Raw genomic sequence first — 16,079 nt, 5'->3', positions numbered from 1 at the left:
TAGGGAAGCATGTTTAGCTAGTCCTCGTCCCGCAGGGATGATACTTGTAAGAAACTCACTTTTATTCGTCCCCATGGAAGCCAGGATTAGTGATTTAGAAGTAGCTAAAACACCGCCGACTGCGGATGGACGTTAACCGCTAGCTAGCTAACGGCCAACAAGAGCAAGACCTAAGCACCTCTTGCAGAGCTTCAGTGTTTATTGGGTTGTTTTTTCAAGCCAAAATGTATCCATTCTTCCTTTTCTATCTCCACGCTGTTTCTGCTTGTAAGTGCTCTGTGCGTGTGCGTCACAACGGCATCCGACATCCTATCCTATCTGTTAGCGGTTAGCTACTGCATCCTCCTACGGTGTGTAGTGAAGCATGTTTAGCTAGTCCTCGTCCCGCAGGGATGATACTTGTAAGAAACTCACTTTTATTCGTCCCCATGGAAGCCAGGATTAGTGATTTAGAAGTAGCTAAAACACCGCCGACTGCGGATGGACGTTAACCGCTAGCTAGCTAACGGCCAACAAGAGCAAGACCTAAGCACCTCTTGCAGAGCTTCATTGTTTATTGGGTTGTTTTTTCAAGCCAAAATGTATCCATTCTTCCTTTTCTATCTCCACGATGTTTCTGCTTGTAAGTGCTCCGTGCGTGTGCGTCACAACGGCATCCGACATCCTATCCTATCTGTTAGCGGTTAGCTACTGCATCCTCCTACGGTGTGTAGTGAAGCATGTTTAGCTAGTCCTCGTCCCGCAGGGATGATACTTGTAAGAAACTCACTTTTATTCGTCCCCATGGAAGCCAGGATTAGTGATTTAGAAGTAGCTAAAACACCGCCGACTGCGGATGGTCGTCAGCCGCTAGCTAGCTAACGGCTAATAAGATGTAAGCAACTCTCGCAGAGCTTCAGTGTTTATTGTTTTTTTTAAAAATCCAAAATGCATCCATTCTTCCTTTTCTATCTCCACCCTGTTTCTGCTTGTAAGTGCTGCGTGCGTGTGCGACACAACGGAATCCGACATCCTATCCTATATGTTAGCGGTTAGCTAACGTATCCTCCTACGGTGTGTCGTGAAGCATGTTTAGCTAGTCCTCGTCCTGCAGGGATGATACTTGTAAGAAACTCACGTTATTCGTCCCCATGAAAGCCAGGATTAGTGATTTAGAAGTAGCTAAAACACCGCCGACTGCGGATGGACGTTAGCCGCTAGCTAGCTAACGACCAACAAGAGCAAGACCTAGGCACCTCTTGAAGAGCCTCAGTGTTTATAGCTTCAAAAAAATTGTTTTTAATCCAAAATGCGTCCATTCTTCCTTTTCTATCTCCACACCGTTTCTGCTTGCAAGTGCTCCGTATCAATAAAAGATTTGGAAGCACGGCTGTTTGTCCCCCTCCCGTGCAGACGGGCCACACAGCTCTGCATTTGGCGGTGAGACACGGACGAGTCGTGATGGTCCGCTCGCTGCTGAGCTGCGGAGCGGACGCCGACATCCAGGACGGTCAGGGGACCACGGCCCTGATGTTTGCGTGCGAGAGGGGCCACACGCACATCGCCAGGCTGCTGCTGGAGAGGACCCGGTGCCGACTTAGCCTCACTGATCAGGTACCGCGAGCAAGTCAGCACCCATCACATTGCAGCCCTGAAGAAGTCGTGTAGGGTAACGGCCACTAGAGGGCGCATGATCACGGTGTGGGCTTTTTTACTTAGATTTACTTAGTCTATTTTCCGTCCTGTCTGTTGTTAGGAATGAGTGCCAAAATCGTGTTGTAGGAACGCGGTGACAATAAAAATCTTTGAATTGGAATCTTTGAATCGGTTATAAAAATATAAAAGTTAAGATTAACTAAATTTAGCCCACATTTTGGCTCCTTTGTATTAAATTTGTCATTATTTTGTAAAAACAAACAAACAATAATTTCCAAATATTGAACTTATTAAAAAAATTAAAACACATAAAAGTAAAGATAAAATAATTTTTTTGTAAAAAATAAAATAAAATAGTTTACAAAAAAAAAGGACTTGCTGAAAAAATAAAAAAACACATAAAAGTTAAGATTTTAACTCACATTCTGGCTCCTTTGTATTAAATTGTCCAGTATTATTTTGTAAAAAAATAAAATAAAAATACTAATAATATACAAAACATTAACTTATTGAAACAATAAAAACACAAAAGTTAAGATAGAATTGTCAGCAATATTTTGTAAAATGAAATAAAAAAAGAACTTACTGAAAAAAGAAAAACACATAAAAGTTTAGATAAAATATATATTTTGCTCACATTCTGGCTCCTTTATAATACATATGTCAGCATTATTTTGTAAGAAAAAAAAAAAAGAACTTAAAAAGTTAAGATTTAGAAAAAATTTTCCTCATATTCTGGCTCCTTTGTATTAAATTTGTCAGCATTATTTTGTAAAAAATAAAATAAAATAGTTTACAAAAAAAAGGACTTACTGAAAAAATAAAAAAAACACATAAAAGTTAAAAGATTTTAACTCACATTCTGGCTCCTTTGTATTAAATTGTCCAGTATTATTTTGTAAAAAATAAAATAAAAATACTAATAATATACAAAACATTAACTTATTGAAACAATAAAAACACAAAAGTTAAAATAGATTTGTCAGCAATATTTTGTAAAATGAAATAAAAAAATAACTTACTGAAAAAAGAAAAACACATAAAAGTTTAGATAAAATATATATTTTTCTCACATTCTGGCTCCTTTATAATACATTTGTCAGCATTATTTTGTAAAAAATAAAAAACTAAGAAAATAAAATAAAAAAAAAAGAACTTAAAAAGTTAAGATTTAGAAAAAATTTCGCTCATATTCTGGCTCCTTTGTATTCAATTTGTCAGCATTATTTTGTAAAAAATAAATAAATGAATAAATAATTTTACTAAAAATGAACTTATTGAAAAAATAAAAACATAAAAGTTAAGATTTAATACATTTTGCTCACATTTTGGCTTCTTAATATCAATACTGTCAGCATTATTTTGTAAAATAAAATAAAATAATAATTTACAAAAAAAAGGACTTATTGAAAAAATAAAAAGCATAAAAGTGAAGACAAAACAAATATAGCTCACATTCTGGCTCCTTTGTATTAAACTTGCCAGTATTATTTTGTAAAAAATAAAATAGAAATAATAATAATATACAAAACATTAACTTATTGAAACAATAAAAACAACAAATGTTAAGATAACATACATTTTGGCTCCTTTATAGTAAATTTGTCAGCATTATTTTGTAAAATAAAAAAAAAATAAAAAAAAAAATAACTTACTGAAAAAAGAAAAACACATAAAAGTTTAGATAAAATATATTTTGCTCACATTCTGGCTCCTTTATAATACATTTGTCAGCATTATTTTGTAAAAAAAAACAAAAACAAAGAAAATTAAAAAAAAAAAGAACTTAAAAAGTTAAGATTTAGAAAAAATTTCGCTCATATTCTGGCTCCTTTGTATTAAATGTGTCAGCATTATTTTGTAAAAAATAAATAAATGAATAAATAATTTTACTAAAAATGAACTTATTGAAAAAATAAAAACATAAAAGTTAAGATTTAATACATTTTGCTCACATTTTGGCTTCTTAATATCAATACTGTCAGTATTATTTTGTAAAATAAAATAAAATAATAATTTACAAAAAAAGGACTTATTGAAAAAATAAAAAACAAAAGTGAAGACAAAACAAATTTAGCTCACATTCTGGCTCCTTTGTATTAAATTTGCCAGTATTATTTTGTAAAAAACAAAATAAAAATAATAATAATATACAAAACATTAACTTATTGAAACAATAAAAACAACAAATGTTAAGATAAAATACATTTTGGCTCCTTTATAGTAAATTTGTCAGCATTATTTTGTAAAATAAAAAAAATAATAATAAAAAAATAACTTACTGAAAAAAGAAAAACACATAAAAGTTTAGATAAAATATATTTTGCTCACATTCTGGCTCCTTTATAATACATTTGTCAGCATTATTTTGTTAAAAAAAAAAAAAAAAAAAGAACATATTGAAAAAATAAAAACAGAAAAGTTAAAATTTAGAAAAAAAATTGCTATATTCTGGCTCCTTTGTATTAAATTTGTCAGGATTATTTTGTAAAGATAAATAAGTAAATCATTTTACTAAAAATGAACTTTATGAAAAAATAAAAAAAACATGAAAATTAAGATGTAATACATTTTGCTCACATTTTGGCTTCTTAATATCAAAACTGTCAGCATTATTTAGTAAAATAAAATAAAATAATTTACAATAAAAGGACTTATTTAAAAAATTCAAAACATAAAACAAATTTAGCTCACATTCTGGCTCCTCTGTATTAAAATTGTCAACATTATTTTGTAAACAATAATAATAAAATAATTACATAATAATTTACAAAAAATGAACTTATTGAAAAAATAAAAACACATAAAAAGTTAAGATAAAATACATTTTGCTCACATTCTGGCTCCTTGATATTATATATTAATTATTTTGTCAAATGAAAAAAAGGAATAAAATAAAGAACTTACTGAAAAAACAAAAACCCATAAAAGTTTAGATAAAATAATTTTTTCTCACATTCTGCCTCCTTCATAATAAACGTGTCAGCATTATTTTGTTAAAAAAAATACAAAAATAAAATAATAGTTTACAAAAAATTTACTTAATGAACAAAAAAACCCACATAAAAGTTAAGATAAAATACATCTTTAAAAGGTCAAAAACCAGGGTTATTTTTTTACCATCTTTCATGTCTTTTAAAAAAGCTCCAACCAAGTGTTTGGTGCACGTAAACACAACTGCTACTATGGATTTTATTGGACATTTAATAACGAGCTGATAAAGACAACAAAGCCATCCACTTCTGAGTCTCCTTTGCAAGTATTACACAGTTCTTATCCTTTCTGACATTTAATTAATATTGTTATTCCTGACTTTAATCAAACTTCATAATTTTATCTAACCTACTTACAGGTTCGACTTTGTCAAGTGAAATGAAAACATGCGTTAATCACAAAGATGATTATCCAGGCTTAGGTCAGGCTGATTACGAAAATAAATACTAAACAAATATACTGCAGAAGAAGTATTGCATAGAATTTCGCAGTCATAAAATAAATAAAAAAATCTAATAAAATTCAAGTGCTGGTGAAAATACAGCTTCACCATTTTAGTCATAATTTTTGCACTTAAGCAACTTCTCTATGACTTCTTTTGTTTGTTTGATATTGTCATTACTGCCACAAGTGGTGGAAAAGTGTATTACAACTGAGTACCACAACTGGGAAACATATATTGGTTAAGAAACACAGCCAGGAAGTAGTCTTTGCCGTCGAGTGGTTAAATCACACCCTAATATTATTTTTTTTTCTCTCCGTTTCTGTCTCAGAGCGGTCGTACCGCACTCGGCATCGCCGTGCAAGGTTGCCACGGCGACACGGCCGCCCTGCTGCAGGCCCACGCCAGGACTCGAGCTTTGTAGCGACCTCTGACCCCCCATGCCTCCCTCATTTTCACAAAAGCATGCTTCTATTTTACAACTCACCCCCTTTATGAAATACAAAAATGCAATCTTCCCAATGCCCTTGAAGGCAACACCCTGGGTTTTATCAGGACAACGGAAACCTTTCTGGTTTGAATCGATGCGGTACCAATTTCAGGTACGCTTGTGCGCGTCAACGTGACTAAAACACGCACTAACTTCATAAATATGTATTGTTGAATAGTCAAATTTCATGTTTAAATGTTGTAATAAATTGGTTATAACGTTTGGCATTTCTTGTTTTCTTACATGTTCCAGTCCCATTTGCAAGTATTATAGAGTAAACTTTGCCTGCAGTCGCAATTCCAGGACATTAGGTGGCAGTAGTGTGCAGGCTACTACAGGAAGTAGTCTTGTGTTGCGCTCTAAAAAGTGTTTATACTGTAAGATACGTACACATTACGCACCGGCTGTTTGAAAGCAACGTGGGTCTTAGTCTGGAGAGTGCTGGAAAATAAAATTGATATTCACATGCACATGCATAAATATAAAAAAATTACATAATAATTTACAAAAAATGAACTTATTGAAAAAATCAAAACACATAAAAGTTAAGATAAAATATTTTGGTCACATTTTGGCAAATTTGTCAGCATTATTTTGTAACAAAAACAAACAAACAATAATTTACAAATAAGGAACTTATTTAAAAAAAATAAAACACATAAAAGTTAAGATAAAATATTTTTTGCTCACATTTTGGCTTCTTAATATCAAAATTGTCAGCATTTTTTGTAAAAAAATAAATAAAATAAAATAATTTACAAAAAAAGGACTTATTGAAAACATTTTAAAAGATAAAAGTTCAAATCAAATAAATGTATCTCACATTCTGGCTCCTTTGTAATAAATGTGTCAGTATTATTTTGTAAAAAATTAAATACAAATAATAATAATAATATACAAAAAATTTACTTATTGAAAAAATAAAAACACACAAAAGTTAAGATGAAATATATTTTGCTCACATTATGGCTTCTTAATATCAAAATTGTCAGCATTATTTTGTAAAAAAATAAATAAAATAGTTTACAAAAAAAAGGACTTACTGAAAAAATAAAAAAACACATAAAAGTTAAGATTTTAACTCACATTCTGGCTCCTTTGTATTAAATTGTCCAGTATTATTTTGTAAAAAATAAAATAAAAATACTAATAATATACAAAACATTAACTTAAGATGAAATATATTTTGCTCACATTATGGCTTCTTAATATCAAAATTGTCAGCATTATTTTGTAAAAAGAAAAAAAAAAAAAAAGAAAAAAAAAGGCTTATTGAAACAATAAAAAACATTAAAGGGCAGATAAAATACATTTAGCTCACATTCTGGCTCCTTTGTATTAAAATTTGCACATGCAAATAATGACCTAAATGTGTCAATAATGAATTAAAATTTGAGTTGAGAAAAATACACGTGTCAATCATTTTATTCTAAATTATTTAGCTATTCCAATAAATCATTTAAATAATAATTTTACAATTAAAATAATAATTTTACAATTTAAATAATTATTTCACAGGCTCAGAGCCTGCATGTTGGAGTTCAACCCGGTGGACGAGAGGGTAGCTTCCCTCCGCCTTCGGGTGGGGGGACGGGTCCTGACTGTTTGCGCTTACGCGCCAAACAGCAGCTCAGAGTACCCACCCTTTTTGGATTCACTCGAGGGAGTACTTGAGAGTGCTCCCCCGGGTGATTCCCTCGTTCTACTGGGGGACTTCAACGCTCATATTGGCAACGACAGTGAAACCTGGAGAGGCGTGATTGGGAAGAATGGCCGCCCGGATTTGAACCCAAGTGGTGTTTTGTTATTGGACTTTTGTGCCCGTCACGGATTGTCAATAACGAACACCATGTTCAAGCATAAGGGTGTCCATATGTGCACTTGGCACCAGGACACCCTAGGCCGCAGTTCTATGATCGACTTTGTAGTTGTGTCATCGGATTTGCGGCCTCATGTTTTGGACACTCGGGTGAAGAGAGGGGCGGAGCTTTCTACCGATCACCACCTGGTGGTGAGTTGGCTGCGATGGTGGGGGAGGATGCCGGACAGACCTGGCAGGCCCAAACGCATTGTGAGGGTTTGCTGGGAACGTCTGGCAGAGTCTCCTGTCAGAGAGAGTTTCAATTCCCACCTCCGGAAGAACTTTGAACATGTCACGAGGGAGGTGCTGGACATTGAGTCCGAGTGGACCATGTTCCGCACCTCTATTGTCGAGGCGGCTGATTGGAGCTGTGGCCGCAGGGTAGTTGGTGCCTGTCGTGGCGGTAATCCTAGAACCCGTTGGTGGACACCGGCGGTGAGGGATGCCGTCAAGCTGAAGAAGGAGTCCTATCGGGTTCTTTTGGCTCATGGGACTCCTGAGGCAGCGGACAGGTACCGACAGGCCAAGCGGTGTGCGGCTTCAGCGGTCGCGGAGGCAAAAACTCGGACATGGGAGGAGTTCGGGGAAGCCATGGAAAACGACTTCCGGACGGCTTCGAAGCGATTCTGGACCACCATCCACCGCCTCAGGAAGGGGAAGCAGTGCTCTACCAACACCGTGTATGGTGCGGATGGTGTTCTGCTGACCTCGACTGCGGATGTTGTGGATCGGTGGAGGGAATACTTCGAAGACCTCCTCAATCCCACCAACACGTCTTCCTATGAGGAAGCAGTGCCTGAGGAATCTGTGGTGGGCTCTCCTATTTCTGGGGCTGAGGTTGCTGAGGTAGTTAAAAAGCTCCTCGGTGGCAAGGCCCCGGGGGTGGATGAGATCCGCCCGGAGTTCCTTAAGGCTCTGGATGCTGTAGGGCTGTCTTGGTTGACAAGACTCTGCAGCATCGCGTGGACATCGGGGGCAGTACCTCTGGATTGGCAGACCGGGGTGGTGGTTCCTCTCTTTAAAAAGGGGAACCGGAGGGTGTGTTCTAACTATCGTGGGATCACACTCCTCAGCCTTCCCGGTAAGGTCTATTCAGGTGTACTGGAGAGGAGGCTACGCCGGATAGTCGAACCTCGGATTCAGGAGGAACAGTGTGGTTTTCGTCCTGGTCGTGGAACTGTGGACCAGCTCTATACTCTCGGCAGGGTCCTTGAGGGTGCATGGGAGTTTGCCCAACCAGTCTACATGTGCTTTGTGGACTTGGAGAAGGCATTCGACCGTGTCCCTCGGGAAGTCCTGTGGGGAGTGCTCAGGGAGTATGGGGTATCGGACTGTCTGATTTTGGCAGTCCGCTCCCTGTATGATCAGTGTCAGAGCTTGGTTCGCATTGCCGGCAGTAAGTCGGACACGTTTCCGGTGAGGGTTGGACTCCGCCAAGGCTGCCCTTTGTCACCGATTCTGTTCATAACTTTTATGGACAGAATTTCTAGGCGCAGTCAAGGCGTTGAGGGGATCCGGTTTGGTGGCTGCAGGATTAGGTCTCTGCTTTTTGCAGATGATTTGGTCCTGATGGCTTCATCTGGCCAGGATCTTCAGCTCTCACTGGATCGGTTCGCAGCTGAGTGTGAAGCGACTGGGATGAGAATCAGCACCTCCAAGTCCGAGTCCATGGTTCTCGCCCGGAAAAGGGTGGAGTGCCATCTCCGGGTTGGGGAGGAGATCTTGCCCCAAGTGGAGGAGTTCAAGTACCTCGGAGTCTTGTTCACGAGTGAGGGAAGAGTGGATCGTGAGATCGACAGGCGGATCGGTGCGGCGTCTTCAGTAATGCGGACGCTGTATCGATCCGTTGTGGTGAAGAAGGAGCTGAGCCGGAAGGCAAAGCTCTCAATTTACCGGTCGATCTACGTTCCCATCCTCACCTATGGTCATGAGCTTTGGGTTATGACCGAAAGGACAAGATCACGGGTACAAGCGGCCGAAATGAGTTTCCTCCGCCGGGTGGCGGGGCTCTCCCTTAGAGATATGGTGAGAAGCTCTGTCATCCGGGGGGGAGCTCAAAGTAAAGCCGCTGCTCCTCCACATGGAGAGGAGCCAGATGAGGTGGTTCGGGCATCTGGTCAGGATGCCACCCGAGCGCCTCCCTAAGGAGGTGTTTAGGGCATGTCCGACCGGTAGGAGGCCACGGGGAAGACCCAGGACACGTTGGGAAGACTATGTCTCCCGGCTGGCCTGGGAACGCCTCGGGATCCCCCGGGAAGAGCTGGACGAAGTGGCTGGGGAGAGGGAAGTCTGGGCTTCCCTGCTTAGGCTGCTGCCCTCGCGACCCGACCTCGGATAAGCGGAAGAAGATGGATGGATGGAGATGGATGGATGGATTTCACAATTTATGTATTATTATTTATTTCAAGATTCTTTTTTTTAATTTATGTAATGACTTGATGAATTATTTCATGACTTAATTATTTATTTCATTACTTATTCTGTGAATGTATTTTACTTCATGAAGTTCTTCCACACAGGTTCATGAAATAAGTAAAAATGTTAGAATAATTTTATCTAAGTTATCACAAAAACTTTGTGTTGAAATGAGTTCCCGGCGAGAAGACCAAAAGCTGTCTTTGAACCTAAGCATAAATTAGCATCGGGCTAACGCAATTTGAAAAGTGGAGCCTGACTTTACATTTTGCTGGTATTGAAAATTGCAAGTACTATAGAGTAAACTTTGCCTGCAGTCGCAATGCCAAGACGTTAGATGGCAGTAATGTGCAGGCTACTACAGGAAGTAGTCTTCTGTTGCGCTCTAAAAAGTGTTTGTACTGTAAGATACGTACACATTACGGACCAGCTGTTTGAAAGCAACGAGGGTCTTAATTGGGGAGTGCTGGAATGTAAAATTGATAATGCTAATCAGTAGCATCAGGCAATTTGAAAAGTGGAGCCTTACTTTTACATTTGAGCGTTTTCAATCTTTGCTGGTATTGGAAAATTGTGACAGTTTGACAGAGTGCTGCTCGAGGGGATTGTTTGTTACTCGGCGAGCGTTTGAACCGGCCAAGTTCGCAACCGGACGTGAAATCACCGGCAACAAAAGCATCGGGGCCCAGCGAGGCCGACGGCGTTTCCGGGTGTTGTTGATAAATGGCTTACGCTTTGCATAGTAGAGTTTTAACTTTCACTTACAGATGTAGCGACAAAACTGTAATTACCGACAGTGGTTTTCTGAAGTGTTCCTGAGCCCATGTGGTGATATCCTTTACACACTGACGTGGCTTTTTGATGCAGTACCGCCTGAGGGATCGAAGGTTCGTAATATCGTCGCCTACGTGCAGTGATTTCTCCAGATACTCTGAACCTTTTGATGATATTACGGACCGTAGATGGTGAAATCCCTAAATTCCTTGCAATAGCTGGTTGAGAAATGTTGTTCTTAAACAATTTGCTCAGGCATTTTTTTTGACAAAGTGGTGACCCTCGCCCCGTCCATGTTTGTGAACGACTGAGCATTTCATGGAAGCTGCTTTTATACCCAATCATGGCACCCACCTGTTCCCAATTAGCCCGTTCACCTGCGGGATGTTCCAAATAAGTGTTTGATGAGCATTCCTCCACTTTCTCAGTCTTTTTTGCCACTTGTGCCAGTTTTTTTAATTTTTTAAATGTTGCAGGCATCAAATTCCAAATGAGCTAATATTTGCAAAAAATAACAACGTTTTCCAGTTCGAACGTTAAATATCTTGTCTTTGCAGTCTATTCAATTGAATATAAATTGAAAAGGATTAGCAAATCATTGTATTCTGTTTTTATTTACCATTTACACAACATGACAACTTCACTGCTTTTGGGGTTTGTACATATGATGCAGTTTTACATTTATTTTCATCCATCCATCCATCTTCTTCCGCTTATCCGAGGTCGGGTCGCGGAAGACAGCCCCACAGCAGGCCAGCCGGGAGACATAGTCTTCCCAGCGTGTCCTGGGTCTTCCCCGTGGCCTCCTACCGGTCGGACGTGCCCTAAACACCTCCCTAGGGAGGCGTTCGGGTGGCATCCTGACCAGATGCCCGAACCACCTCATCTGGCTCCTCTCCATGTGGAGGAGCAGCGGCTTTACTTTGAGCTCCTCCCGGATGGCAGAGCTTCTCACCCTATCTCTAAGGGAGAGCCCCGCCACCCGGCGGAGGAAACTCATTTCGGCCGCTTGTACCCGTGATCTTGTCCTTTCAGTCATAACCCAAAGCTCATGACCATAGGTGAGGATGGGAACGTAGATCGACCGGTAAATTGAGAGCTTTGCCTTCTGGCTCAGCTCCTTCTTCACCACAACGGATCGATACAGCGTCCGCATTACTGAAGACGCCGCACCGATCCGCCTGTCGATCTCACGATCCACTCTTCCCTCACTCGTGAACAAGACTCCGAGATACTTGAACTCCTCCACTTGGGACAAGATCTCCTCCCCAACCCGGAGATGGCATTCCACCCTTTTCCGGGCGAGAACCATGGACTCGGACTTGGAGGTGCTGATTCTCATCCCAGTCGCTTCACACTCAGCTGCGAACCGATCCAGCGAGAGCTGAAGATCCTGGCCAGATGAAGCCATCAGGACCACATCATCTGCAAAAAGCAGAGACCTAATCCTGCAGCCACCAAACCGGATCCCCTCAACGCCTTGACTGCGCCTAGAAATTCTGTCCATAAAAGTTATGAACAGAATCGGTGACAAAGGGCAGCCTTGGCGGAGTTCAACCCTCACTGGAAACGTGTCCGACTTACTACCGGCAATGCGGACCAAGCTCTGGCACTGATCATACAGGGAGCGGACTGCCACAATCAGACAGTCCGATACCCCATACTCCCTGAGCACTCCCCACAGGACTTCCCGAGGGACACGGTCGAATGCCTTCTCCAAGTCCACAAAACACATGTAGACTGGTTGGGCAAACTCCCATGCACCCTCAAGGACCCTGCCGAGAGTATAGAGCTGGTCCACAGTTCCACGACCAGGACGAAAACCACACTGTTCCTCCTGAATCCGAGGTTCGACTATCCGGCGTAGCCTCCTCTCCAGTACACCTGAATAGACCTTACCGGGAAGGCTGAGGAGTGTAATCCCACGATAGTTAGAACACACCCTCCGGTTCCCCTTCTTAAAGAGAGGAACCACCACCCCGGTCTGCCAATCCAGTGGTACCGCCCCCGATGTCCACGCGATGCTGCAGAGTCTTGTCAACCAAGACAGCCCCACAGCATCCAGAGCCTTAAGGAACTCCGGGCGGATCTCATCCACCCCCGGGGCCTTGCCACCGAGGAGCTTTTTAACTACCTCAGCAACCTCAGCCCCAGAAATAGGAGAGCCCACCACAGACTCCCCAGGCACTGCTTCCTCATAGGAAGACGTGTTGGTGGGATTGAGGAGGTCTTCGAAGTATTCCCTCCACCGATCCACAACATCCGCAGTCGAGGTCAGCAGAACACCATCCTCGCCATACACGGTGTTGATAGTGCACTGCTTCCCCTTCCTGAGGCGGCGGATGGTGGTCCAGAATTGCTTCGAAGCCGTCCGGAAGTCGTTTTCCATGGCCTCACCAAACTCCTCCCATGTCCGAGTTTTTGCCTCTGCGACCGCTGAAGCCGCACACTGCTTGGCCTGTCGGTACTTGTCCACTGCTTCAGGAGTCCTATGAGCCAAAAGAACCCGATAGGACTCCTTCTTCAGCTTGACGGCATCCCTCACCGCCGGTGTCCACCAACGGGTTCTAGGATTACCGCCACGACAAGCACCAACTACCTTGCGGCCACAGCTCCAATCAGCCGCCTCGACAATAGAGGCGCGGAACATGGTCCATTCGGACTCAATGTCCAGCACCTCCCTCGTGACATGTTCAAAGTTCTACATTTCTTTTTGTTTCACTAAATAAGCGTTTATCATTTGCAACTTTAAAAACCAATTAATTTGGAATAAAAAAAAACAGTTACAATAATTCCCACATGAATTAAATTAATGGGAATGTGTGCAAATCTGGATAGTAAAGGAGCTGGTTGGATCTCTCGCTGCAGTCAGACAATTTTTTAGAACTGTCCGTGTCAGGAAAAAAAGGTATGTAAAATGATCAAAAAACGTTCAGTTTTCTAAGTTCCCAGTGAACAGACAAGAGGTTGTCTTTGTTGCCCCAAGCCAAAGGCTTGGAAAATTCCATTGTGTACGATGGGAGGAGACGGGAGGAGTTATCTATTTTGATCCAAGACCTGCCCAAGCTCGATCCAGGATCGAGGCATCTTTTTCTTTTGTGTTGCTGTGAGCGAAAACAATGACTGTTTACATACCCCCCCCATTCCTTTAGAAACAGCTGTTGTTATGTAAACAGGGAAAGTCCAAATAAAAAGAGGTGGCGTACAACCTTTCGCCAGAGCGTGCTGAGACACTGTACAAGTGTACGGTGTCTCTCCTAAAATTGAGCCAAATTTAATTCTGTCTCTGTTTAATTCCTTGCTTCTTGTCTCGTTTAATAGATGTCATCAGTGTTTGAACCTGACAGTCTGCATTATTTATTTACAATAAATAAATCCATTATTGGCGTTAACTAATCGATTCTATAAACTGTGCATGTCCGATTTTCGATGCATCTAAAAACCGATGATTTCACCCACATCACCAAAAAATGGCACTGCACACTTCAACCATAGCAATAAGCATATTTGATTCTTGTGTTTGGGCTACTTGAAGTGCCATCCCATTCCTAACCCATAGGGTTCAATATGATGTGGGTCCACCTCTTGCAGCTATTACAGCTTCAACTCTTCTGGGAAGGCTGTCCACAAGGTTGCGGAGGAGTGTGTTTATAGGAATTTTTCCACCATTCTTCCCAAAAGCGCATTGGTAAGGTCACACGCTGTCTCAGTCTCCATTCTAATTCATCTCAAAGGCGTTCTATCGGGTTCAGGTCAGGACTCTGTGCAGGCAAGTTAATCCACCCCAGACTCGGTCATCCATTTCTTTATGGACCTTGGTGCACAGTCATGTTGGAAGAGGAAGGGGCCCGCTCCGAACTGTTCCCACAAGGTTGGGAGCATGGAATTGTCCAAAATATTTTGCTATCCTGGAGCATTCAAAGTTCCTTTCACTAAGGGGCCAAGCCCAACTCCTGAAAAACAACCCCACACCATAATTCCTCCCCCACCAAATTTCACACTCGGCACAATGCAGTCCGAAATGTAGCGTTCTCCTGGCAACCTCCGAACCCAGACTGGTCCATCAGATTGCCAGATGGAAAAGCGTGACTCATCAGTCCAGAGAAGGCGTCTCCACTGCTCTAGAGTCCAGTGGCGACGTGCTTTACACTACAGCATCCCACGCTTTGCATTGGACTTGGTGATGTACGCCTTAGATGCAGCTGCTCGGCCATGGAAACCCATTCCATGAAGCTCTCTGCGTACTGTACGTGGGCTAATTGGAAGGTCACATGAAGTTTGGAGCTCTGTAGCAACTGAAAGTCTTTGCACTATGCGCTTCAGCATCCGCTGACCCCTCTCTGTCAGTCTCCGTGGCCTACCACTTGGTGGCTGAGTTGCTGTTGTTCCCAAACTCTTCACTTTTCTTATAATAAAGTCCATCCATCATCCATCCATCTTCTTCCGCTTATCCGAGGTCGGGTCGCGGGGGCAGCAGCCTAAGCAGGGAAGCCCAGACTTCCCTCTCCCCAGCCACTTCATCCAGCTCCTCCCGGGGGACCCGGAGGCGTTCCCAGGCCAGCCGGGAGACATAGTCTTCCCAACGTGTCCTGGGTCTTCCCCGCGGCCTCCTACCGGTCGGACGTGCCCTAAACACCTCCCTAGGGAGGCGTTTGGGTGGCATCCTGACCAGATGCCCGAACCACCTCATCTGGCTCCTCTCGATGTGGAGGAGCAGCGGCTTTTTTGAGCTCCTCCCGGATGGCAGAGCTTCTCACCCTATCTCTAAGGGAGAGCCCCGCCACCCGGCGGAGGAAACTCATTTCGGCCGCTTGTACCCGTGATCTTGTCCTTTCAGTCATAACCCAAAGCTCATGACCATAGGTGAGGATGTGAACGTAGATCGACCGGTAAATTGAGAGCTTTGCCTTCCGGCTCAGCTCCTTCTTCACCACAACGGACCGATACAGCGTCCGCATTACTGAAGACGCCGCACCGATCCGCCTGTCGATCTCACGATCCACTCTTCCCTCACTCGTGAACAAGACTCCGAGGTACTTGAACTCCTCCACTTGGGGCAAGATCTCCTCCCCAACCCGGAGATGGCACTCCACCCTTTTCCGGGCGAGAACCATGGACTCGGACTTGGAGGTGCTGATTCTCATCCCAGTCGCTTCACACTCAGCTGCGAACCGATCCAGGGAGAGCTGAAGATCCTGGCCAGATGAAGCCATCAGGACCACATCATCTGCAAAAAGCAGAGACCTAATCCTGCAGCCACCAAACCAGATCCCCTCAACGCCTTGACTGCGCCTAGAAATTCTGTCCATAAAGGTTATGAACAGAATTGGTGACAAAGGGCAGCCTTGGCGGAGTCCAACCCTCACTGGAAACGTGTCCGACTTACTGCCGGCAATGCGGACCAAGCTCTGGCACTGATCATACAGGGAGCGGACTGCCACAATCAGACAGTCCGATACCCCATACTC

The 16,079-nt window shown here is 42.1% G+C and overlaps 2 protein-coding genes across 3 annotated transcripts in view; one reads left to right on the top strand and one right to left on the bottom strand.

The window, feature by feature from the left end:
• Positions 1-6,038, top strand: part of LOC133607869 (KN motif and ankyrin repeat domain-containing protein 4-like) — a 45,312-nt gene extending 39,274 nt beyond the window's left edge. The window contains exons 8-9 of one of the 2 annotated variants that reach the window (XM_061962893.2): positions 1,393-1,593; positions 5,403-6,038. In XM_061962893.2, the coding sequence (XP_061818877.1) occupies positions 1,393-1,593; positions 5,403-5,495 (294 nt within the window). In that variant the 3' untranslated portion in view covers positions 5,496-6,038. The remainder of the gene's footprint in view (positions 1-1,392; positions 1,594-5,402) is intronic. The other variant, XM_061962894.2, reaches the window with a different exon arrangement.
• LOC133607870 (low-density lipoprotein receptor-related protein 8-like) overlaps positions 1-16,079 on the bottom strand; it is a 457,948-nt gene that overhangs the window by 45,804 nt on the left and 396,065 nt on the right. The window lies entirely within an intron of this gene.

This window comes from Nerophis lumbriciformis, linkage group LG09, assembly GCF_033978685.3.
Source record: "Nerophis lumbriciformis linkage group LG09, RoL_Nlum_v2.1, whole genome shotgun sequence".
Classification (NCBI taxonomy): domain Eukaryota; kingdom Metazoa; phylum Chordata; class Actinopteri; order Syngnathiformes; family Syngnathidae; genus Nerophis; species Nerophis lumbriciformis.
The sequence above is the reverse complement of the archived record's forward strand: the minus strand, read 5'-3'. Positions and strand labels throughout refer to the sequence as shown.